The following is a 26,402-nucleotide window of genomic DNA, read 5'->3' as shown; positions in this document are numbered from 1 at the left end:
AGAAGGGAGATGCTTAGCTCTTCCTATGGAAAAACAAAACCAAAAGCAATGTTACAGAGGCCACGGGGAGGTAGGCACCATGCAGTCAGAGGGCGGCTACAGGGAGGGGTGCTGCCCTCCCTCAGCAGGTGGACTAGCTCCCATCTGTCCTAGGGCCTGTCCTGGGGGCGGCCTCTGCTGCCCCAGGTTCACAGCATGCATGTCTTCATGTCAGCCTGCTCCTGGGAGGAGGGCGCAGTGCATTGAGGGGGCAGCATCAGCAGCAGTCAAGGACTTTCCCAGGACTGGGCTCTAGCCCGGGATAACTACCTCTCCTTTCTTTTCTTCCTTCCTCAGTTGGTGGTTGTAGCAGCTTTTCCATTACAGGTTACTACCAGATACTGAACATATGTTTCTGTGCTATACAGAAGAAGCATTTTTTAAATCTATCTTTATATATAGTGGTTAACATTTGTAAATGTTAGCCACTATATATTAAAACTCCCAAATTTATCCCTTCCCACCTCCTTTCCCTGGTGACCATACAACCATACAATTATTTACTAAGTCTGCAAGTCTCTTTCTGTTTTGTAGATGAATTCCTAGTGTCTTTTTTTTTAAGATTGCACATATCAGTAGTATCATACAGTATTTTTCTTTCTCTTTCTGGCTCACTTCACTTAGAATGACGATCTCTATGTCCATCCATGTTGCTGCAAATGGCATTATTTTATCCCTTTTTATGGCAGAGTAGTATTCCATTGTAGAAATACGCCACATCTTCTTTATCCAGTCATCTGTTGCTTCTATAGGTTGCTTCCATGTCTTGACTGTGTATATAGTGGTGCTATGAATACTGGGATGCAAGTATCTTTTCGCACTGGAGTTTCCTACGGATACATATCCAGAAGTGGGATTGCTGGATCATAGGGTAAGTCTATTTTTAGTTTTCTGATGAATTTCCATACTATTTTCCATAATGGCTACACCAAACTACATACCCCCAACAGTGTAGGAGAGTTCCCTTTTCTCCACATCCTCTCCAGCATTTATCATTCATGAACTTTTGAGTGATGGCCATTCTGACTGGTGTGAGCTGATACCTCATTGTACTTTTGATTTGCATTTCTCTGATAATTAGTGATATTGAACATTTTTTCATGTGCCCATTGGCCATTTATAGTCTTCATTGGAGAAATGCTTGTTTAGGTTTTCTGCCCATTTTTGGATTGGGTTTTTTTTTGTTATTAAATTTTATGAGCTGTTTATATTTTCTGTAAATTAAGCCTTTGTCAGTCAAATCATTTACAGATACTTTCTCCCATTCCATAGGGTGTCGTTTTACTTTGCTTATTGTTTCCTTTGCTGTGCAAAAGCTCGTAAGTTCAGTTAGGTCCCATTTGTGCATTTATTTGTGCTTTTATTTCTCATGTGTGGGTAGACTGCCCTAGGGAAACATGGCTGAGGTGTATGTCAGGTAATGTTTTGCCTATGTTTTCTTCTAAAAGGTTTATAGTGTCTTGTCTACATGTTTAAGTCTTTAAGCTGGCCATCAGCGTGGCCATTTTACACAAAAGCACAAGAGCAGCAGAAGCACTTTGCACCCTCAGAGCATGGGATGCACCAAGCTCTACTTACGCAACCCTCAGTGTCTCCAGCCTCCACAGGGAATGTGCGTGAACAGATACAGCACCAACTTCGTAGTGAACACTTCTGTTAAAACAAAACAAAACAAAACAAAATGTTAACTTTTCATTCTTGGACTCTATTTATTCAAGCCAATTAAAGAGAGGAACAAATGGGAAGTCTTTGGATAAACAGTAAAAGCTATACTTTTTGGTAGGAGAGAATATAACTGGAAATAAAAATAGCAAAATAATAACAACAGTGATCTGAATACACATTTGATTTAAACACATCCTCTCCTCTTTTATTCCCTCTAATCCCGTTCATTCTCTCTCCCTCCCCCTGGCCTTCTCTCCCTCCCCTCTCCTCTCCCTCCCTGCCTCCCCCCTCCCTCACTCTCTTTCTCTCCCTCTCCCCTCCCTCCAGTGAACACATTCACCTTACCCATCTAATTTCAGTCCACAGAAGCACTCAGCTATGAGTTCAGGTGTAGTTTAATATATTATATTTCAACACATGCATATGGTTATTTGAAGTTCTAAATTCTATTCCAGATATTTAAAACATTTAGAAGACATGTAAGAACCCATTAATTTTAATGTTTTAATATAACAATCTGCTAAATGGTGAGACAGAAAAATATAAATATCAACAGAACAGTCTCACACACACAAAGAGAAACTTCTCTGGATGTGCATCACACACACCCAAGTTCCAAAGCTCTCATTAAAACAGGCTGTTAATATGCCAGACGTGATGCTAAGTAATGTACATACTTAAACCTAAACTGGTCTCTGTACCAATCCCTTAAGGTTGCTTTAAGGAAACCAAAGCTTGTGCATGTACCGCTTACTTCCCGAGGACCCACTGCCTCCCTCTCCACTGGGCCTCACACTTCATCCTCTTCACAGGGGCTTTTACAGAACAAAACTTTCTCATTTTGGTGAGATCCAGTTTATCAATATTTTCCTTTCATGGACATGTTTTTTATGTCAAGTTTTAAAACTGTGATCTCCAAGAGTTTTTCTAAATGTTCTATAGTTTTGTGTTTTACATTTACACAAATGACCCATCTGAATTAGGGTTAGTATAAAGTGTGAGGCTTAGGCTGCGGTTCTTTTGATCTTTTCTTTTTGTTCTTTTTTCCCCCTATGGGCATCCATTTGCTCCATAAGAATGTCTTTTAAGTCTGGGGGAAAAAATCTCTTCTTATCTTTTCAGTCACTTTGTGCACTTTCCCCCATGATCCAGACCCCTGCAGTCTTGGTCCAATGCCAAATGAGATTAACATGAGAGAGGAATTAAAATCACATAAACTACTAGGGACAGTGGTCAATTTTATCTTCTATGTCAGTAAATAGAAGACAACATAAAAAGGACCTGAACCTCTGGGCCATTTGAGAACTCTGATTTTGAAACTGAGTATGAGACTGAACATTCCAGAAAGAAGATTAATTGAAACTAATGAACATTTAATGAGGTTTTAAGTAGCTGAATGTTTCACTCCTCCCACTTAGTTTACTTCATTCAATGCTTCTTACCATGTTTTAATTGGACAAAAATTTTCATCAATTCTATTGACAGGGAATCAAAACATAACATGAGTAAAAACTTCAGAGGAGGCCAGCAAATGGATCACTTTAGTGGACAGATAACATTAGTGGCCCACTTTCTATTATGCAAATGGCCTGACGAGACACATCCTGAACTTAAGGAACTGTGTCAAGGCAAGAAGGTGCGAGGCTCCAGGCTCTGGGCTCAGGTACCAACCTCCGCTGCTCTTCGCCATGTTCTCCTGAGGGGACAGTGAGGCACTCGTCCATGTGTCCATGAAGCAACCTGAGGACGTCACTGCCGATGAGATACCCTGGAAAGATCGAAACCAGTCACATTGGAACAGTCATGGTCAGATGCTGACAGATGGACAGATTACCTGGTTCAGCCTTCTATTTTCATAGTCAAAGATCCAGAAGCCTAGTGAGGCTTAGGTAACTGGGAAAAATTGCAGACACAGGTGCTGCCACCTGCCTTCTATCTCTGAGCTCTGGGCTCCCAAGTCTAGAATCCATGACTGTAGCCTCAAAAGACCCTCCACTGAACAGACAAGCCTGGATAGGCTCAATTCTGGACCATCTAAGTGAGAATGATCAGAACAGAGCTATTTCCCTGGAAACCCTGAAGCGCAGGCACTGCTGTGCTCCGGGTCTAAGTCCCGCACCCCGGAGGATGAGACATCTCGACATTAGCCTAAATGAGCAATATCCTGAGGCCAGAACATTGGAGAAAATAACCCCTAGAAAGCTCACGTGTAAAATACACACAAATAAACAAATGTAAAAATAAGGAAGGATAGATCTTAACACAAACTTCCCTTTTAAGTAACAATTTACATGAGAGTCTTTAATGTCACGCATCTGCATTACAGGCTACTTTGACACAAAGAGCTCTAATGCATTTGCTCATTATCATCATTCCAGGGATGACTGTCAACTCTGCATCAAGGGAACAGCCTCCTCACTGCCGTGGTGTCTTTACCTTGGGCTGCTTCGCTTCCTGAGCTGATGGGGGCCACGCTCCAGAGGATCTCCTGGAAGGCGGCATCCACGTGTAAGCTGCCATTGCCGTAGGACAAGTGCTGCATCAGAGGCAAAACGAGGCATCACTTCAGGCTCAGGGTGACTCTTCACATGTAAGTGCTCCTGGCAATTCTAACCGAACATCACAGATCTGGAAATGTCCATAGACAACATCTATTTCAATCCCATCCCTCAAAAACTAAGAGACTGGTCAAAAAAAATTAGAGTTCATATTTGATATTATGTATTTTTCAGCTTCATTCTAAGAGTTACTACTTAAGCCACTAACAGAAAACACACAAATGAATCACCTCACACCATTCAGAATGACCATGATTAAAAAGTTCACAAAGGAGAAATGCTGAAGAGAGTGTGGAGGAAAGGGAACCCCCTTATGCTGTTGGTGGGAATACAGTTTGGTGTAGCCACTATGGAAAACAGTGTGGAGATTACTTAAAAAAATAAAAATAGAGCTACCATACGATCTAGCAATCCCAGTCCTGAGCATATGTCTGGAAAAAACTCTAATCTGAAAAGATACATGTACCCCAATGTTCACAGCAGCACTATTTACGATAGCCAAGACATGGAAACAACCTAAATGTCCACTGACAGATGACTGGATAAGGAAACTGTGGTGTATTTATACAATGGAATCCTACTCAGCAATAAAATAAAAAAAATACCATTTGCAGGAACACAGATGAACCTGGAAATTGTCATACTAAGTGAAGTAAGCCAGACAAAGTAAGCAAAATACTACTATATGATATCACTTATATGTGGAATCCAGAAAAAGTGATACAAATGAACTTATTTACAAAACAGAAATAGACTCACAGACAAAGAGAATGAACTTAAGGTTCCCCAAGGGGAAAGGTGGGGAGGGATAAATTAGGAGTTCAGGATTTGTAGATACACACTACTATACATAAAATAGATAAACAGCAAGGTCCTACTATACAGCCCAGGGAACTACATTCAATATCTTATAATTCCCTATAATGAAAAAGAATGCATATTTATAATTGAATCACTATGCCATATGACACTGCAAATCAACAATACTTCAAGTAAAAAAGAAAACACATAAATGAATGTACTATCATACATTTATTTGTTAAAACAGACTATTTTGTTTTAGAGGCTTAAGTTTTCTACATATCATGGTGTGACACTGTTTTGACAATGAAATAGGTAAAATTACTGGACTGATGTCTTAATTTTATAGGGTTCTTTGGGAACTTTTATCTACAATTTGATGTAACAGTCATTAGATGGCAATATTGCCCAAGAGGTATCAAAACTGAGGCCAATAAATTTCCTTCAAAATTCAGATATTGCCGATTTCAGATGTTCCTTCTTAAAAACAAATGTATTAAAAGAATATCATATTTTGTATCTTTGAGAGCCATAATACATGAGTTCTGAAATGATAAGAAAAACAAAACAATGAGTAACACCAAACGCTGTGCTTATTTCACTATTACCTGACCACTGCAAGAGTTTCAGACACTCTGAGCACAACCACCTGTTTCCTTGGAGTCATCTCAGTAAACATCACCACTACTCCTACAGTGTTCCTACAACACTTTCCAATGCCGATGGTTGCCTAAGCTCTTAAAGATTAACTGCGCCAGAACTTTCCCAGAAATCCGACTTCCTAGTTAGATGAAGGGCAGTCACAGCATGAAGAGTCATCCTGGTTCCCGCTACAGGCCTTTCAACTCCAACGGTCTCTTCTGCCTAAATATGCTAACCTCAAGGCACCAGCAAATATGGGGGTTTCATTTTCTTTCTCTTAAAAACAAGACCAAAGAAGTTTCTGACAGTTGACATACATACCATTATCTTATCAATAATTTTTCCAATCAGTAAGATTGAAAGTTTGCCAGTGGATGCATGAGATTTAGCAACAACCGGCTCTTCCACCTCCTCCTCTCAAACAGCTCTCTGCCTCTTCACAACATCCCCTTCACCTCGGCCTGTCAATCCTGTGCAAATCCCGGCTGAGATGCCTTTATTGAATTAATTTCTTTCCAATATGCTAAAACTCTTTAACTACTTACAAGTTAATCATATGCCATCTGCTTCCACAAATAAGAAAACACATTCTCCTTCATGGCCCTCATTACACAACGTGATTGTTGAGTGTCTTTTTCTTGCTGCCTCTTGTAAGTTATCTGACACAGGCTCACAACTGAACTCCCAGCACCAAGCAGGGTACTCAATAAACAAGGATGTGGAGGAGTTAACACAACCTTTAAAATCAAAGGAGCATAAGCTTTAAAATGTATTTTAAGTTATTCCATAAATATTCCTATTTTAATGACCTAACACAAGCGCACACACATACAAACCTGTAAAACCATATGGATTTCACTAAACCATCAGAAGATGACTCAAAATACCAGCGCTTATATTTTTACTACTGAATTCAGGTGAAAGCTCACGCCATGTTATGATAAACAGATCTGTTAATTCATCCTGGTTCCCTGAATATACTATGTGTAAAGCATGTGCTGAATATTAATAGAGCACAATCCCCATCCCAAGGGGGCTTGTTATCAAGAAAGGTAAAATACATCCACAAAATGCTGTGAGTCAGTATTTTGGAAATGCCAGCTGAACTGTAATCAAAGTGCTGTAAGAACTGGGAGAACAGATCACTTCAGCCAGCCTAACTGGAACAGAGTTCCCTGTTTTGGGCCGTGAGGACAGGTGGTAGTTCCCCAGCAGATGTGGGATTCCTGTGGGGTGAGGCATGCGAGAAGCCAGTAGGACCCTTTGGCCTGGGCCTCACAGTTACATACTCAGAGATGCTGTCTCCAAGTAAATCCGTATGTACATTGGGTTTGAGGTTAACAATGCTAATGATGTTAAGGGGCTAAGTGTAAGTATATAAGACATATCAAAACTTTTAGAAACTATTTTGGAGATTTTCATTTTTAATATACCAGAAACCTCATAACTGGAAGTGGCCTGGGCCTCCCTGGCCCTCTAAGAGGGAATGGTCCCCCTAATTAAGGGAATGGTACCCAAAGGGGCAGAGATATGGGAACATCAAGTACAGCAGAGAGCTTCCTCTTTGAGGCTTATAGCATAAACTCAGAAAGAGAGTGAGAGACAGGCCCTCAGACAAGACAGGTGTCAGACCAAGGACTGTATACTTCAGGCAATAAGGAGCTACTGCAGTGAGAACATAATAGGAGGAGAAGGAGGGTTAAAATGCAATTTTCAAATCATATCTAAGCTTAAAGATAAGTAATAAATACGGAACTGTAAAAGTAGAAAAATTTCAGTCTGTTGGAGATAGTAAAAAAAAAAAAAAAAGTCCTTAAGATCGTATTACACCATTTAAAGTTATCTACACCATGTCCACTCTTCTCAAGAAAACATCCTCTGGGCATAACTATTTTGGATGCTTCTACCGAATTTTGCCACTTAAACAACAAAGGAAATCTGAAGAAAAAATCATCAGCCTGTGGTACTGAATATTTGGACTGCAGTAACGGTTTCCATTACTGAGACAAAGATGTGCTGTCCTGAAAGCAGAAACAGATGTTGCCAGAGGCTGAAAGCAAAGTTGGCCTTAGGCTGAAATATGCAGCTCTAGAATTTACACACTAACAGGGCAGCAAGGACCCTTCAGGAGCGGCGCAGGGGCTCTGGGTGCTTAACTGCTCCCTCCACAACCTTGATTCTTATTAGTGACACACAAGCAAGTCACTTGCTGAAAGCCACAAGCGGGCAAAAACTATCTAGTCAACGATAACTCAATTCCACCAGCAGAACAAAGAGGAGGAAATAGAAAAGGAAAAAAATAAAAAATAAAAAGTCAAAATTTACGACGAACTCCGAGCTGAGAGCAAAACCTATGTAGATCCAGGCAACCAAAATCAGAACTCTAAGGGAACACTAGTTTAAATGTTGCCCATTTTGCCCACGAGAAGTGTCTCCGAGGCCCTCATACCCGTACTGACCAGTCCATCAGAGTCGCACACATGACACAAAACGAGCTCGCAGTGCTCTTACTAAACCGTCCTCCGTCCTCCGAACAGAAAGCTGGCCCCGCTCACCCCGAGCGCGCCGGCGGCACCTCCTCCGAGGCTAACGCAGGCCCGGGGGGCCAGCGGAACGAAGCCGGCCAGGCCCGGGTCAGGAAGGCCGCGCCCTCTGGGACCCGAAGACTGGAGAGGAGGTCCCAAGACGGGGTGGGGGGGGACCTGAAGATGCGGGAGGACCAAAGACTGGGGAGGGGACCCGAAGACGGGGGAGGAGGATGGAAGCCGGAGCCACAGCAGCCCCACGGCGCTTCCGCTCACCACATCTGTAGAGACCAGAACACCGCTCCTCGCCTCCGGCACCGCCCTTACCTTTAACATGAGGGAAATGCGTATCCACATATCCACGACTGCGGCAACACCTCCAGCGCCGGCGACAGTCCTGTCAGAATCCGCACGCTCCCCAGGTCGGGACGCGCCTTCTCGGTCTTTCCACATCTGAGGCGAGCACCGCGCCGGCGGCCAGAAGGCGGCAGAGTCCCCCCCCCATGAGAACGCGTGTCCGCTGTCAGGTGACCGCAAGGACTCGTCTGATTGGTTAAGGGCCGCCTTTCTTCTGAAGGAGCAGAGGACTCAAATGCGTCAGAAGTAGCGCTGTTACTTGTGTTAAAACCTGTAAAGAAAAATGGTTTCTTTTCTGGCCTTTTAAAGGAAGCCAACTACAAAGTTAATACTTGAGGGCTTCCAAGGTATTATGAATACTCTCTCACAGTGAAATTCTCAATAGAAGTTCCAGAATACTTTTACACTAAGAAACTTAAAAATTGGAAAGTGAAAAGGAATATACATAAAACCGAATCACTGTGCTGTACAGCAGAAACTAACACAGCATTGTAATCTGACTATACTTTAATTAAAATAATTTTAATTTTAAATTTAAAGTCATTACATATTAAAAAAAAAGAAACTTCAAAACTGAACTTATTGTTGATATTTCAGGTGGAGGCTACACGTCTTCAAATTTAACTGAATGAAACCAGTACTTTATGCTCCCAATTGATGGGATTCTACTAAAAACGCTTTTAAATTGTTTGAAATACCTAGTCTTACTGGGTTTTAGAAGTCTCGAAACCTAATACCCACCTTTACCTTACTTTTCTGTAGGTAGACTGTTATAGAAATGGCAGGTGGTGATTTTAACTTTCACAGAAGTCATCACCTGGTGTTAAAACACACCATGTTTAATGCCTTACCTGTTCCTGCAGTTTGTTGGGGTAACGCACAAAGATTACCGCCAGCCCTCCCTCTAATTATTTAAATCTATGGACCAGCTTCATAGCTTTACCTTCTCTTATGTTTCCCTCCTTTTCTTTGCACGTCAGCCTCCTTCCTCCTCTCAGGTATTTCTGGGATGGAGTTTTCTATTAGTTTCATTTTTCCTTCTTCTCCCACATAAGGAATAGTACTATAATATCTTGACTTTTACCGTTTGTGTTTTTTCACAACTGTTTTGCTCCTTTTACATTCTTTACTTTTCCCAAATATGTTCACCTGTTAAATAATTTCCAAAAGTGTGATTTTGTGTTCATCATGCACTTTTCAACTTTTGCAGTAACAAAATAGTTACCATTAAAATTCAACCGTACATGGTATTTACATTTTAGTACCCAATGGCTTTGTGCATTATTAAACTCACAGAATAGTCTTCTAGTTTATTCAGAGAATAAAGATTCTAAGAAAGATTTTTATATTCTTAGAAGACAAAAAAAAAAAAAAAAAAACAACTGTCTCCCTTGCTGAGCCATTCTTTTCTGACCTACCTTTAAATGTTGTAAGTGCTTGACCTAAGCCTCTCTCTCTTCTATAACCACAAATTCCTCCAGGGAGTTCTCACCCAAGCCTTTGGTTTTTAATGCCATAATATAACCCAGTGATTCTCAAATCTCCATCATCAGACTTGACCTCTCCTTAGTGCTTGAGACTAAGCTGCTTATTTGACATCTCCACTTGACATCATAAACCCAGCACAATCAAAAGAGTACACTTAATATTAATGTTTTCCTTTCTCTATGCCTTTCAACCATCTTCCTCATCTCAACAATACACTCAAATCCAAAAATCTTTGATTCCTTTTTCCCTTACCTCTCATATCCAATGCAGTAACGATTCTGAACCCGATTCCTTCTACTGCCTTGACTACCACCCAGTTCAAGCTCTGTCATTTCTCATCTTCTCCAACCCTCTCTCCCAGTACAAAAACTAGAAACATAAACTGTGTAACACACTTGCTTACAACTGCCCAATAGCTCTCTATTGAACTTAAAATAAGACCCAAATCTTTTATACTGGCCTGCAAAGCCCTTAATGATTTGGCCCTTGTCGATCTCTCTGTCCTCATCTCATGTCACTTGCCCACTTCACCTGCTAGATTCCAACCAGACTCTTTCTTATCTGGGAACAATCCATTCTCATTCTCAGTTTAGAGTCGTTGCACCATCTCTTCTATCTACAATGTTCCTTCCTCCATACATCCAATGGCTGCTTCCTTCTGTCTATTCAATAGTCAGAGAGGCCTTCTATGACCAAACCAATCTAATGGAGTCATCCTGCCATGTACCACCACCTTATCCTCCACAGTATGATCACTAACTGTTAACTAAATTCTTTTCTGTCATTCTCCACCAGATGAACTCTGTCTCAACCACTGCTCTATCACCAGAATTTGGGACATTGCTTAGCACATAGTAGGCACTCAATAAAGCTTTTATTAAATGAATGAATTTAAAGAAGTGACTTTAAACGTAACAAAACTATGAATTTCATGGCATTGATTTTTTTTCCTTTTCAAGGAAAGTTATCATTTACTAAAAGATCTCAAGTAAACATTTATCTTAGGCAACTTTCATGGAAATCTGAGGCAGTAAAGAATATTAAAATGTTACATTACAATGCATGAACTATTCCAGAAGTTATAGTACCATCAAACCCTACATGATATTAATTATATATTATAGATTATTGCACCGTCAATAATTAAAATGCAGATAACCCATACCTCAATGTCTCTTTACCTTATCTAAAACATATCTTATGTTTCTCTGATTTAAGGAATTTAATCTAAACTTCATGTGAATTTTGCTGGCAATGTGAAATGTATCACCAAGGTCTGCTCCTATGATTTGGTCTCCAAATTTTCTGGACCCCATCCCTCTCGCACTAAGACAGATCACATTTTTCATCACATTATACTTATACGAAGTAGTACTTATAGGAAGTAATCCTCCCTCCGTTCTTCTGGCTTTCCCCCTCCATTTTTGTTTCAAACATTGTAAATATAATTTCTAAAAGAAAATTTTACTTAAGTCATTTCTTTGTCCAAAAAAAAAAAAAAAAAACCTATACTCTAATTCTATTTCACTAACTCTTCTCACAAAGACTTTGTGCCCCAGGTTAATCAACTCTTCTTGAAATCTTCAACTTATAATTCAGAAGTTGCCAACCTGTGAGCCTGGGATTATAGATTACAAGAAAGAATAAGTGAAACCACCATATATTCCAGAAGCACTGTCTGATACTGAATGATTTACACACTGAAAATGTCTGTCTATCCATATATATGTCTGTGTATGCATAAGCAATTGCATATATTTTGTTTAAATTTGACTCATCGAATAAAACATTTTATTTAAATATATAATAGTGTTTCTGAATTCATAATAGTATTTTTAGTCATGTTTCATTTTCTCAGTAGACAGCAAATAAATATACAGCTACTATGATGTTAAAGTCGTAAAAGTTTTTTGAAATTTAGAGGTGGCTCAATATTTTAAGTTGTATTACATTCTATTTCATCAATTGACCTCACAATACAAATACTATGCTGCCAATCCAGGTACCTCCCACACCAAAGCAATATCAATATATACTGTGTTAATAAAGTAAGATTTCCTGACCATCAACCCATACTTTAAACATTAATGGGTCATCAGTTTCATCCACCTAAGGTCAGTAATATTTATATTTTAATTCAACTCACTTTTTATTCATCAAATATTAAGCAAGTAAGAAAAAAGTATTAAAGTTATTCCTAAAAGCCTGTTACTTAACTCTGATAGATCTGGAAGTTGCTAACAGTACACTCATTAGCACTGGTGGAAAATTACTTGAGAGCATCTCTAAACCAAAAATGAACAACAAAAAAATTTAAACATGAATTGCAACAAATGTTTAGAACACAGGGCTCACCATTTCTTATGTTTAGATATGTAAGGAGAGTCATTATTTCACACTGTACTAGTAAATTTACTCCCTTATTGATTTTAGTCTATTTAATTTATTGCTTATTAATACTACCTATTTCACTTTATTCATCAAAAGTAAAAATGGGGGACATTCAATGCAAGCAGTCAACTCCTTGAGTAAATAATAATGAAAAGTAATGTATTCGATGGATATAAGATGTCAATATTTTAAAAACCGTATGTCAAAAGTTGATTCCATTCAAAAATCATTCCAAATGTGTTCAATTACCCTTAGAAAACTGACCTAAACCCTAAAAATACGTCTCACATAGTAGATAAGCTCTGTATTTATGAGAAGTGAGTCTGTTACTAAATGTGTTTGTACAAAGAGCACACCCGAAGACAACTCAAACACACGGAGCTTGTAAGAGCGGGGCGACCTATCCAGTAAACATGCTTTCTGTATAGCCATGCTCTGCCGATCCCTGTGTCCTCCCTGTAGATAACTGCACTTATTCCTCAGGGCTTGACGTAGGCACCACTGAACCCAAAACCCTGAGACTGAGTAAGGTGACCTTCCTGTGGGTTCCATTAGCATCTTGTACCCAGATACCATTTATGACATGTAAATGAAGATAGATTTTCTGTCTCCACTCCAGGCATGAAAGTTCAACAACAGTAGGGAGTGTGTGTTATTCACCATTTAGTCCCTAGAGCCTAAAATTTACTAGGTGCTCAATTAATACTTGTTACATGAATAATTAACAACCATTCAAAAATTCACAGAACACATGAAATTTGAAAGAGAGAGAATCCTTTCTAACTGAAAACCAGTAAATCTCCAAACTGACTCAAACTCTGTCCCTTCTGAAAATATAAAATCCACAACACTGTTTATAGGTTATGTTGACTTGTAATTAACTTTAAGAGAAAGAAACTCTCCTAGAAATCTATCCAAACTCATTTTTAGAATCTATTCACATGTAATTTTCTTCAGTGATGGAAAACAACTGAACGGCATCCTAATTAATAATAATAAACAGTAAAAACCACTGGTTACATTTACTGTACACTTACAGAGGATGCTGTTCAAAGAACTTTTTATTTATTTCCTATAGTCATTATAATGATAGCGTAAGGTAAGTACAATTACCTCAGACATTCTGCAGCTGAAGATACTGAGAAACAGGTATTATGCCAATAATGGACCCTGGCCACATGCCCTGTAAGCCCCAATAGGTATAAATACCATTCTGGTGTTTCTGACGCTGTTAAACTGATTCTCTTTGACAAACAAGTAATCGGTATTGGGCAGGCGGCATGCACACAAATTAAACCACTGGGATTTGAGGGAGGGGGACTCATTTTTTTTTTCTTACAAAAGCATGACTTAGCTTATCCTGACTCACCCAGGAAAGCAAGTCAGCTTCATTTCAGGTGCACTTGATTGGCAGCAGCTCCTTGGAACAAGGTACTGAAAAAATACCGAGAGACAATGGAAAAATCAGAGAGGAAAGCTACGCACGGAATGTCAGCATCTCCATGAGAATGAGAGATGGGATAAATCCTGACACTCAATGTAGGGCGTATGTTTTATGCAAATCGAGGCCTATGAACTGAAAGACTGGTGGCAAACTTCAGTCACCAAGTCCAAACTGCCCCCAGTGAGCCCTCAGAGTTGCAGTGTAGTTCTCTAGTGCTACTAACCTTAGCTCCTCTCTGTTCCCATCTTCCTGAATGCCAAGGTGACTGTCTTATCCCCACACTAAACCCTGAATGACAGTAACTCCCAGTAAAGCAATTTCTGCTGCAGGCTTTTAAGGCATGACCTTGAAAATGTAAATCTAACAAGACAAAAAATTATTATTCATAACATCAGAATTTCCCAGATTAATTACTTGAGTGTTTACTGATTAGTTTTTTAAATGTTCTGGCTACAAATAAAGTATCATTTTCCATTAACTCTTTTCTAATGGAGAACTTCAGAAGTACAAAATAATATGAAAGTATTATAATAAACACCCATGTTTCAACACTCAACTAAAAAACAAATTATTACATACATAAGTGAATTCAACCAGGTGGGTGCCCAGCCCTGATTTTATTCTGTTTGCTTCCCCAAAACAGTAGTAACCATTCTGCTGAATTTACAATTTCTCATTCAAGGGCACTTTTTCACAACAATATTACACGTCTATATTCTAATACTAATTACAGAATTGCTTTTCATATTGTAAAATGATATAAATGGTATCATAATACATATGTTTGTAATTTTTAACTTTTGCCCAAAACTATGTTCTTGGAATTTATTCTTGTTGATATGTATGTTTATATTTTCACTGTGTGCAGTATAACCTTGTTTGAATATAGTACAATTTGATTATTAATTTCCCTACTGACAAAATTTTCAGATCCTTTTTTGTTTGTATGTGTTTTAAATAGAGTTTACTTTTTAGAACGGTTTTAGGTTCAAAGCAAAATGGAGTGGAAAGTACAGAGAGTTCCCATATACCCCCTACCACACACACATACACACACACTGACACCCATACAGAGCCTTCCACACCAGAGTGGTACATTTGTTACAATCAGTGAACCTACACTGAAACATTATTATTACCACCCAAAGCCCATAGCTTACGTTAGAGTTCACTCTTGGTGCTGTCCATTCTACGGGTTTCACCAAATGTACAATGATGTGTATCCACCATTATAATATTACACAGAATAGTTTCACTGCCCTAAAAATCTCTGTGCTCCACCTCTTCATCCCACCTTCCCTGTAACACCTGGTAACCACTGATCTTTTTACTGTCTCCATAGTTTTGCCTTTTCCAGAATGTCAGAGTTGGAATTCTATAGTAGGTAGCCTTTTCATATTGCCTTTATTCTTAACATAAAGTAGTAAATTAACTATCACTGAAAATGCATGGGACCAATTCCACCTTCAATCTGTATAGGATTAAGCATTATTACAGTCACAAATATGAATACTTACTCTGGAACATTAAAGACATTAAATTAATTTCTTGAAGCAGGAAGACAATGCCTGTGCATTCATTGGAAGATACAGTAGGAATTTTTTTAAAGCCAAATTAATTAGCGCACTATCAAAACTGACACATCAATATTAATTAGGTCATCATTCCAAAGGAGGAAAATCAGTCAAAAGTCAACCAACATTTATTAGTCATCTACTTCCCTCAAAAGTGTTATTATGCACTTGAGATACAAGACAGATGAGATGCCGCCTCTGCCTGCAGGTGCTTTCCTGCTTATTATTTCATAATAGTTTCAGAAAGTAAATTTAAAGGGTCATGCGATTTAGCAACAAGAGATGCAGTAGAAAAAGCAATTCATTATGCTTGAATGGGGGAAGGGAGGAGGGGGATGCAAATAAATGCAGGAGGGCCTCGCAAAGGAAGAGATATTTGACAGCTGCCTAGAGGGTGAGCAGGCTTCCCTCAGGAGCAAAAACTATACAAGGGCGTTTCAGGAAGGGAGAGAACAGTGCACACCCAAAAGCAGGCTATCTCTCAGTAAACTCAATCAGGCTGGACTGACTGTACCCCCAGGGAAGTTTATGCATGTCCAAATACACAAACCAGCATGGGAGGACAAAGATTCACTCCCTGATCAAATTCTCACCAGGCTCCTCCAAATCCTCTTCTCCATGAGGCCTCAACCTTGGCCTAAAAAAACCCACAGACTCTCAACAAAAATGATTTTGCCCATCCCTGACCCCTACCCAATTCACATTAAAAGACTTAAACACTAACATGTTTTCTAATAGCTGAAGGCCACATCCTTAGAATGACTCTAACCAATCCCCAACCAGAAAGGGCCTGTATGAGAAAGCTGAAGGCTGCCAAGAGAATTTCATTTGCCTTAGCATTTACTAAAAAGGCCTGACAACTGTGACTCCTTCCTCTGTCCCTTTCAGATAGACTAGTATCTCCTACAACTCGAGTGTCTTTCCTAAGTACCTGAAAGCCATGCCTTTGAAATGTGATCACCAGGAAGGATGGAGCCCCTGTCTCCAACTCCCTTCAATACTTGCCAGCCAGCAGACCCAGCTGGCCTCATCAGCATTTACACTGAGGACCCCTTTGTAATGTTCCACTTCTTGGATGCTGACAATTGTTTCTGAGTTCAGTTTATGCTGGGCTCTCTTCCCCACTGCAATAGTATAGTACTGATTAAAATCTGTCCTGACCATTTTAACTGGTGTCTGGCTTTGCTTACCTTTGATAGTAACAGAACAGGAAATAATGCAATCCATAGTCCTAAAGCCTTCAGTAGCGCTCTTTGCCTTTCAAATACAGTCCTGCTGATTGCTTGGCATTTGAAGCCCTGTCTGAGCTCAGCAGAACAATTGGGAATTCCCGGACACTGCTTCTTCTCTGTCCTTTGTCCTCATCTTCCTTATGACATGAGTCCTTCCACATCACACTCTATTCACCTATTTTTATACTGAACTCATTTATTCTCCCCTTCATTCATATGTCAAACACATTAATTAACTGATTAACTACCATCTGTCAAGACTTCCCAAAGTCCATGCCTCTACTTTCATAAATCTTCACTAATAGCTCCAGTCAGAGTATCTTCTTTCCCAACTGAGGATAGGGTAAGTACATTTAACCTACAGGCAGATTTTTTTTCTCCTATTATATCTTTGACTATTGCTCCTATAGTATGCATTCTAGCAATTTCATCAGGAACATATTTTCCATATATTATGGATAGACCACATGATAGTCCACAGGCCAAATCTGGCCCACTGCCTGTTTCTGTACAGCATGAACTAAGAGTGTCTTCTACATATTTTAATGGTTGAAAAAATCATAAGAATATTTTATAAACATAAAAATCAAGAAATTCAAATTTCAGTGTCCATAAATAACACTTTTTTTGGAACACAGCCATGCTCATTCGTTTACATACTAGCTATAGCTGTTTTCATGCTACAATGTTTCAAGAGTAACTAGCTCTAACAAAAAAATGTATTACCCACAAAGCTGAAAGTATTTGCTATTTGGCTCTTTACAGACAAAGCATGACAACCCCTGTATTAGATAACTATTTGCTGCAGTGTGTTCATTCCAGTGATGGTTAAATTAGAAAAGTATCATATGATATCACTCATATGTGTAATCTGAAAAAAAAAAGAAAGAAAGAAAGGAAAAAGAAGACACTATTGAACTCATCTATAAAACAGAACTAGACTCGCACACAGGTAAACAAATCTTATGGTTACCGGGGGAAAGGGGGCAGAAAGGATAATTTGAGAGTTTGAGATTTGTAAATGTTAACCACTATATATAAAAAGAGATAAAAAAAGATTTCCAGTCAAGATGGTAGAGTGGTAGGACCACGAGCTCGCCTCTCCTCGCGACTACAACGAATCCACGATGGAATGCTAAACAACCATCAAAAAAAAAGACTGGAACCTAGCAAAAAAGATCTTCTGCAACTGGAAACATAAAGAGGGAACCACAGCAGGAAGGTAGGAGGGGTGTGCTCACCATATAATCAGTCTCCATGCATCCTGGGGGGGGTGACCCACAAGCTGAAGATTTGTGAAGTCCCAGAGGCCCTCCCACAGGAGTGAGAGCTCTAAGCCCCACGTCAAGCTCCCCAGTCTAGGTCTTGTATTGGGAAGACGAGGAGACCCCAGGACATCTGGTTTCAAAGGCCAGTGGAGCTTGGCTCCAGAAGCCCCACGAGACTCAGGAAAATGGAAACTCCATTCACTTAGGAAGTGTACACGAAAACTCACGTGCGCCAGGTCCAAGGGCAGTGGCAGTGATTTCGTAAGAACCTGGGCCAGGCCTGCCTGCTGGATTTGGAGGGTCTCCTGGGGATGTGGGGAATGGCTGTGGCTCACCCAGACGACATAAAAGCTGGTGATGGACATTATGGGAGTGTTCATCTACATGAGCTTTCCTGGAGGCTGACATCTTGATCGGACCATTAGCACCAAGACCTGGCCCCACCCAACAGCCTGGAGGGAAGCCTCAGGCCAAGCAACATATAGGGTGGGAACACAGGCCCACCCATCAGCAGACTTCCTGAGCTGCAAAGGCCTCTAGACATAGTCCTACCCACCAGAGGCCCAGGACCAGGCTTCACTCAGCAGTGGGCAGGCACCAGCTCCTCCTACCAGGAAACCTGCATAAGCCTCTAGTCCAGCATCACCCACCAGGGGCTGATACTAAAAATAAGAAAACAACAATCCCAAAGCCTGTGGAAGGAGCCCACAAACACACAGAAAAATAGATGATGGGGTGGCAGAGGAACATCTCCCAGGCCAAGGCACAAGATAAAATCCCAGTAGGAGAAATAAGTGATGAGGAGATAGGCAATTTATCTGAGAAACAGTTTAAAGTAATGATGGCCAAGATGTTCAGAGAACTCAAGAGGAGTACAGATGCACAGAGCAAAGTTTTTAGTAGAGTTGGAAAAGACAAAGAATACCCAAACAGAGTTGAAGAATAAAATCACTGAAATGAACAATATACTAGAAGGAACCAAGAATAGACTAAATGAAGCAGATGAACGGATCAGTGAATTGGAAGACAGATTAGTGGAAATCGCTACTTCAGAACAGAAAAAAGAAAAAAGAATGAAAAGAAATGAAGATAGTTTAAGAGAACTCTGGGACAACATGAAGTGCTCTAATATTTGCATTATAGGGGTCCTAGGAAGAGAACAGAGAGAAAGGACCTGAGAAAATTTTTGGAGAGATAATCACTGAAAACTTTCCCAACTTGGGAAAGGAAACAGTCACCCAAGTCCAGGAAGCACAGAGAGGACCACATAGGGTCAACACAAAGAGGAACACACCAAGGCACATAGTCATCAAATTGACAACAATTAAGGATAAGAAGAAAATATTAAAATCAGCAAGAGAAAAGCAACAAATAACATACAAGGGAATTCCCACAAGTTTATCAGCTGATTTTTCAGCAGAAACTCTACAGAACAGAAAGAAGTGGTATAATATATTTAATGTGATGAAAGGGGTAAACTTACAACCAAGAACACTCTATCCAGCAAGGCTCTGGTTCAGACTTGATGGAGAAGTCAAAAGGTTCACAGATAAACAAAAGCTACAAGAATTCAGCACCACAAAACCAGCTTTACAACAGATGTTACAACTTCTCTCGTCATCAAACCATAAGAAAAGAGAACAAAAAGAAGAAAGAGGGGAAAAAAAAAAAAAAGACCTACAAAAAACTGCCTTGGTTGTTCGGGGTCTTTTGTGGCTCCTTATAAATTCTGGAATTCTTTGTTCTAGTTCTGTGAGGAATGTTGTGAGTATTTTGATGGGGGTTGCATTGGATCTATGGATTGCTTTTGGTAGTGTGGCCATTTTGATAGTGTTGATTCTTCCAATCCAGGAGCACAAGAAATCTTTTCATTTCTTTGTGTCATTTTGGTGTTTGGAGTATAGGGAACCTCCTTCCTTAAGTTTATTTTTAGGTATTTTGATGTTTTTGATGTAATGGAAATGTTCATGCCGGTTATAAAATTCTCGCTTTTGAAGTGAAAAAAAAAAAAACGTGAATGAAGGGCTGCAAATGACAAAATATCCTTCTTTTCTATGGGTGAGTTGTATTCCATTACATACATACATACATATATATACATATTTCTTACATTACATTCATCATATAGATATAGATATATATACATGCTGTATCTTCATTATCAGTTCAACTACTCATGTGCACTTACGATGCTTCCATATCTTGGCAATCATAAATAATGTTGCTGCTAATAGCAAGGTGTGTGTATCTTTTTTAATTAATTCTTATTTTGTGGTTGGCTTTATTCCTTTGATAACTATATAAATTTAAAAAGCTAAAGCTCTAAACATCCTTATAAATAATGAACAGCATATATATGTAAATTTAAAACATATATGTGCAGTAAAAAAAAAAAAAGAAATGAGCTATCAAGCCATGAAAGACATGGAAGAAACTAAAAAACCCTATTACTAAATGAAAAAAGTGAGTCTGAAAAGGCTACAAACTGTACGAGTTCAACCAAATGACATTCTAGAAAAGGCACAGCTACAGAAACAATAAAAAGATCGTGGTTTCCAGGAGTTTAGTGAGAGGGAGGGAGGAATGAACAGATGGAGCACAAGGGATTTTTATGGTGATTAAACACTTCTACGTGATACTATAGTGGCTACATGTCATTATGCATTTGTCAAATGTACAACATCAAGATTGAACCTTAATGTAAACTACGGACTTTGGTTGATAATAGTGTGTCCATGTTGGTTCATCGTTTGTACCAAATATGCCACACTGATGAGGGATGTTGAGGGTAGGGGAGTATATATATGTGGGTGGAGAGGGTTATGTGTGAACTCTGTATTTTCTGCTCAACTCTGCTGTGAACCTGAAACTCCTCTAAAAAAATTCTCAATTAATTTAGGAAAAGATATTAAAAAACAACCCCAAATTGCTTCTGGATACCACATGGAACTATATTCAATGTTCTGTAATAACATTTAATGAAGAAGAATATGAAAATCAATATATGTACATACACGCATGACTGGGACATTAAGCTGTAGACCACAGACTGACACACTGTAACAGACTATCTTCAAAAACATAAATCACATTCTCAGATCTACAAAGGAAAGTGGTGTTCACTTTTCAATTTTTTACAGGTATTCACTTAATTCAGCTCTGTCACACCTCAGGGTCCTAACGGGTCGCGAGGCCCGGGCCTCACCTACGCACCGCTACCCGCGAGCGCAGCCCAGGCTTCACCCGCCGGCTCCCGACCTGCGCGCCCCCACCAAGCGCCCCCTCACCCGCTCGGCGGCGGCAGGTGAGGCGGCAGCAAACGGCGGCGGCAGCAAACGGCGGCGGCAGCAAGCGGCGGCCCAGACCCCAGGTCGCGTTCCTCCTCCAGGAGCTGGTCCTCGAGCACTAGGCTCCCGCCCAGCTTTCACACGCTCCGGGCGGGTCAGGTCGGTGCGTCTGTGCGTCCACGCGCATGCGCGCCCCTCCTCCCCCGCCCGCAGCGTGGACGCTCGGGCTGCAACTCCTGTTCTTCGGGAGGTGGGGACTGGTGCCGGGCTGGGGGCTGGGGGCTGGGGGCTGGGGGCTGGGGACAAGGGCCTGGCAGTGGGGCGGAGGGCCCATCCCTTTACCCGCCCCACCGGGTCTCCATCCTTAACACCCCCATCCCATCACCTACTGGTCCTGACACAACCAAAACCTCGAACAGCTCAGGGCCAGGCCACACCCCCTAGCCCCACTCCCCCTGCTCGCCTTCCCTCCCAAACCCTGTGAATGCCCCCCCCACCTACAGCCAAGCCCCCAAGTCTCCCACAGGACCCCCGAAATGGGACTTCCTCTCACACCGAGGTACCCGCCCCGACACTCCACCACGCTAGTAACCTATGGCCCCCCACGCCACAAGCTCACCCCTCATGCCTCACTGCAGGACCCCCAACATCCCAAGATGGTCCCCCTCACCCCTCAGCCGGGTCAATTCCACTCCCAGCGATTCCTCACCCCTCAGCCTGTGCCCACTCACCGCGGGATCCTCCCTCACCCGGAGTGCAACCTTACCCCCAGCTGACCCCCTCACCCCTCAACCAGCGGGGGGCAGGATGGTCTGGGCTCCCATCACCATGGCGACAGCCAGCCAGCCAGGGATCCCGGGCAGAGTGCTGGCACACAGCCCTGTGTCCCAGGCTCCTGGGCCCGGGCGGGGGTTGGACGCAGTTCCAATTCTCGCCCGGGCGCCCTGCCCCCACCCCTACTCCCCCCCACTTCTCCCCCCACCACCCAGTGCCTCGTCTCAGCTGATGGGGCTGGGTGGTACCAGGGTGCACACCACTCGCCAGTGGGCCTTGGGTGGTTGATGGTGCTGCCGGCAGGGAGGGGGCAGCCCCGCCCAGAATGGACAGCAGGCAGCGGCAGAGGCAGAGGCAGAGACGGGGAGGGGGGCTGCCCTGGGAGAGCCAGTCAACTTCCTCCCAACTCCCCCGCTGCCTGGCCCGGGGGGTGGGGGGGCAGCCTCTGCTGCCCTGGCTTCCTGGAAAGAATCTCTCCCTGTCAGCCTGCACCTGGGAGGTAGGCAGGGTGTTGTCGGGGCGGGCGGGGGGCTCAGCAGCAGCAGCAGCAGCAGCAGCAATGGCAGGATTGGGGCTGCCTATGCTAGAGCGGGAATTTGCTCCCATTTCCCGCTGTCGCTGCCACCGCCCCCGCACCCTGACAGCACCTCCTCATCTCCCAGGGGCAGAAATGACCTGCAACATAGGCCCTGCAAATCTGGACAGCAAAAGCTGCCCCCAGGACAGGACGCAAGAGAGGTGGGAGCAAATTGACAGGCTCCCAAGGGTAGACCCCTCTCCCCGGTGCCGCCGCCGCCGCCCCCGCACCCTGACAGCACCGCACCCGCCTCCTGGGAACAGGCCATGGCCTGAGGGCCAGTCGAACGTGCTCCCTAGCCGTCCGGTGCCCTCCCACCTCCTGGGGCGGAGGTATCCGCTACCGCCCCCCCCCCCGGTATAAGCGGCAATGAAGAGGCGCCCCTATTACTAATGAGCGGGAAGGAGAAGTGGGCACCACGAACCACGCGGTGGCCCCCGACCCACCTCAGGGTCCTAACGGGTCGCGAGGCCCGGGCCTCACCTACGCACCGCTACCCGCGAGCGCAGCCCAGGCTTCACCCGCCGGCTCCCGACCTGCGCGCCCCCACCAAGCGCCCCCTCACACGCTCGGCGGCGGCAGCAAGCGGCGGCGGCAGCAAGCGGCGGCCCAGACCCCAGGCCGCGTTCCTCCTCCAGGAGCTGGTCCTCGAGCACTAGGCTCCCGCCCAGCTTTCACACGCTCCGGGCGGGTCCGGTCGGCGTGTCTGTGCGTCCACGCGCATGCGCGCCCCTCCTCCTCCCGCCCGCAGCGCGGACGCTCGGGGTGCAACTCCTGTTTTTCGGGAGGTGGGCACTGGTGCCGGGCTGGGGGCTGGGGGCAAGGGCCTGACAGTGGGGCGGAGGGCCCATCCCTTTACCCGCCCCACCGGGTCTCCATCCTTAACACCCCCATCCCATCACCTACTGGTCCTGACACAACCAAAACCTCGAACAGCTCAGGGCCAGGCCACACCCCCTAGCCCCACTCCCCCTGCTCGCCTTCCCTCCCAAACCCTGTGAATGCCCCCCCCACCTACAGCCAAGCCCCCAAGTCTCCCACAGGACCCCCGAAATGGGACTTCCTCTCACACCGAGGTACCCGCCCCGACACTCCACCACGCTAGTAACCTTTGGCCCCCACGCCGCAAGCTCACCCCTCATGCCTCACTGCAGGACCCCCAACATCCCAAGATGGTCCCCCTCACCCCTCAGCCGGGTCAATTCCACTCCCAGCGATTCCTCACCCCTCAGCCTGTGCCCACTCACCGCGGGATCCTCCCTCACCCGGAGTGCAACCTTACCCCCAGCTGACCCCCTCACCCCTCAACCAGCGGGGGGCAGGATGGTCTGGGCTCCCATCACCATGGCGACAGCCAGCCAGCCAGGGATCCCGGGCAGAGTGCTGGCACACAGCCCTGTGTCCCAGGCTCCTGGGCCCGGGTGGGGGTTGGACGCAGTTCCAATTCTCGCCCGGGCGCCCTGCCCCCACCCCTACTCCCCCCCACTTCTCCCCCCACCACCCAGTGCCTCGTCTCAGCTGATGGGGCAGGGTGGTACCAGGGTGCACACCACTCGCCAGTGGGCCTTGGGTGGTTGATGGTGCTGCCGGCAGGGAGGGGCAGCCCCGCCCAGAATGGACAGCAGGCAGAGGCAGAGGCAGAGGCAGAGACGGGGAGGGGGGCTGCCCTGGGAGAGCCAGTCAACTTCCTCCCAACTCCCCCGCTGCCTGGCCCGGGGGGGGCAGCCTCTGCTGCCCTGGCTTCCTGGAAAGAATCTCCCCCTGTCAGCCTGCTCCTGGGAGGTAGGCAGGGTGTGGTCGGGGCGGGGGGGGGCTCAGCAGCAGCAGCAGCAGCAGCAGCAATGGCAGGATTGGGGCTGCCTATGCTTGAGCGGAAATTTGCTCCCATTTCCTGCTGTCGCTGCCACCGCCCCCGCACCCTGACAGCACCTCCTCATCTCCCAGGGGCAGAAATGACCTGCAACATAGGCCCTGCAAATCTGGACAGCAAAAGTTGCCCCTAGGACAGGACGCAGGAGAGATGGGAGGAAATTGACAGGCTCCCAAGGGTAGACCCCTCTCCCCGCTGCCGCCGCCGCCGCCGCCCCCGCACCCTGACAGCACCGCACCCGCCTCCTGGGAACAGGCCATGGCCTGAGGGCCAGTTGGACGTGCTCCCTGGCTGCCCGGTGCCCTCCCACCTCCTGGGGTGGCGGCATCCGCTACCCCCCCCGGGTATAAGCGGCAACGAACAGGCGCCCGTACTACTAATGAGCGGGAAGAAGTGGGCACCACGAACCACCCGGTGGCCCCCGACCCACCTCAGTGTCCTAACGGGTCGCGAGGCCCGGGCCTCACCTACGCACCGCTACCCGCGAGCGCAGCCCAGGCTTCACCCGCCGGCTCCCGACCTGCGCGCCCCCTCCAAGCTCCCCCTTACCGGCTCGGCGAAGGCAGCGGCGGCGGCAGCAAGCGGCGGCCCAGACCCCAGGCCGCGTTCCTCCTCCAGGAGCTGTTCCGGGAGCAGTTGGCTCCCGCCCGTCTTCTTCAAGTTCGGGCTGTTCCGCGTCTGCGCAGGCGCATCGGCGCGTGCGCGCGCGCCCCTCATCCTCCCGCCGGAAGCGTGGACCCTCGTGCTCGTGCTCCTGCTGCTCGGGTTGTGGCGAGTCGGGCCGAGCGGTACCGATCAGGGTCTGGCGGGGGCCGTGGCTGTGGGGCATTAGCCCTGGGACAGAGAGAAGAGGGATGGAAGAGTTAAAAATAAATCTCTTATTTCAGGATTTCTTAAAAAGTTATCTTGGTGCTAGTCAGTGCACAGTGAAAAAAAACCAAATAATTGTTCGAAACTTTATATCTACAAGTTGGCCACTTTACAGACAATAAGTTCAAATCATCAAGATCAGGGAAACTCAAGCGATGCATTTAACTCAGCCTACTGATAAATGAAGAGGTACAGAGTGTGAGGTTTCAACCATCTAGTCAGAGTTCCAGAAGGAGAAGGGGAGAGAGAGAATGGAGGCCATTGTTTGAGGTTATAATATTTCAAATATTAGTGGCGATAACAGTTAAGAATTGTACAGAATTCTATTTAGAGACTATCATCTGGGTATTTGGGGTGCTTGTCTTTCTGGGTTGCCATTGCTTGTAGGACACTTCAATGAACAAAGTTGGAGATATGCATTTTTTAGAGAACCTTGAAATTCAACATTGTAAAATTTATTTGACTACTTAGATTTTATAATTGTACCTCTTTTCCACTTGAAAACTTAATTCCTAAGACATTAAAAGGAACACAGTAACTAATTGATTTTATTTCAATTTACTGATATCTACGTACCCACACATGAATACTAATACTTCAACATAGCCATATTCATAATACTTAAATAATGAGTTTAATATGTGAAACTTAAGATTTATCTAAAGGTTTGTTTTTTAACTGCAGGCTATACATTACTAGCAACAGAGCCAAAATATTGTAGGTTTACTGCACAAATATGATTCCTCGTAGTGGGATTATGCCACCAAGTTTATACGTAGATAGGTTTCATTTCATTATTTTCAATTTTAATAATTGTTATATTAGGTTATTTTATTTATTTCACTTTGAATTATGTAAAATATATACATGATTCCAAGTTCAAAATTATAAAGCAGAATTTTTACTTGCATACACATGCTTGTTTTTAATTTTTTCGTATAATAAAGATGAAATATAACATTTTATGTTTATGCCATTGTATCTTTGGACAGATTATTAGAAATAGGATTCCTGAATTTATAAGATGACCGTGTGTATAC

At 43.7% G+C, this 26,402-nt stretch overlaps 1 protein-coding gene across 4 annotated transcripts; it reads right to left on the bottom strand.

Moving 5' to 3' along the window:
- Window positions 1–464: 464 nt before the first annotated feature.
- LOC141576851 (ryanodine receptor 2-like) lies at window positions 465–25,190 on the bottom strand. 4 transcript variants are annotated; one of them, XM_074360203.1, is made up of 8 exons: window positions 25,042–25,170; window positions 13,836–13,900; window positions 9,531–9,736; window positions 8,558–8,858; window positions 4,141–4,240; window positions 3,376–3,472; window positions 1,618–1,692; window positions 465–869 (listed from the first exon to the last, which is right to left on the bottom strand). In XM_074360203.1, the coding sequence occupies exons 4-8, from the start codon at window positions 8,681–8,683 to the stop codon at window positions 827–829; spliced, it is 441 nt and encodes a 146-aa protein (XP_074216304.1). In that variant the 5' UTR covers window positions 8,684–8,858; window positions 9,531–9,736; window positions 13,836–13,900; window positions 25,042–25,170; the 3' UTR covers window positions 465–826. The 4 variants fall into 4 exon arrangements, with proteins under 4 accessions (XP_074216304.1, XP_074216306.1, XP_074216307.1 ...); XM_074360205.1 differs by lacking the exon at window positions 9,531–9,736; XM_074360206.1 differs by lacking the exon at window positions 13,836–13,900 and having other exon boundaries at window positions 25,042–25,169.
- Window positions 25,191–26,402: the final 1,212 nt, after the last annotated feature.

Source organism: Camelus bactrianus, unplaced genomic scaffold, assembly GCF_048773025.1.
Source record: "Camelus bactrianus isolate YW-2024 breed Bactrian camel unplaced genomic scaffold, ASM4877302v1 HiC_scaffold_41, whole genome shotgun sequence".
NCBI lineage: Eukaryota > Metazoa > Chordata > Mammalia > Artiodactyla > Camelidae > Camelus > Camelus bactrianus.
The sequence above is the reverse complement of the archived record's forward strand: the minus strand, read 5'-3'. Positions and strand labels throughout refer to the sequence as shown.

Bases quoted from the DNA above. Each gene is read 5' to 3' on its own strand.
- LOC141576851 (XM_074360204.1), bottom strand. From the start codon at position 8,683: ATGTGGAAAGACCGAGAAGGCGCGTCCCGACCTGGGGAGCGTGCGGAT. The intron at 1,693-3,375 runs GTTGGTACCTGA...TTGTTTTAACAG, and splicing joins CATGGCGAAGAGCAGCGGAG to AAGTGTTCACTACGAAGTTG. The intron at 870-1,617 runs GTAAGTAGAGCT...ATGTATCCGTAG, and splicing joins CTGGAGACACTGAGGGTTGC to GAAACTCCAGTGCGAAAAGA.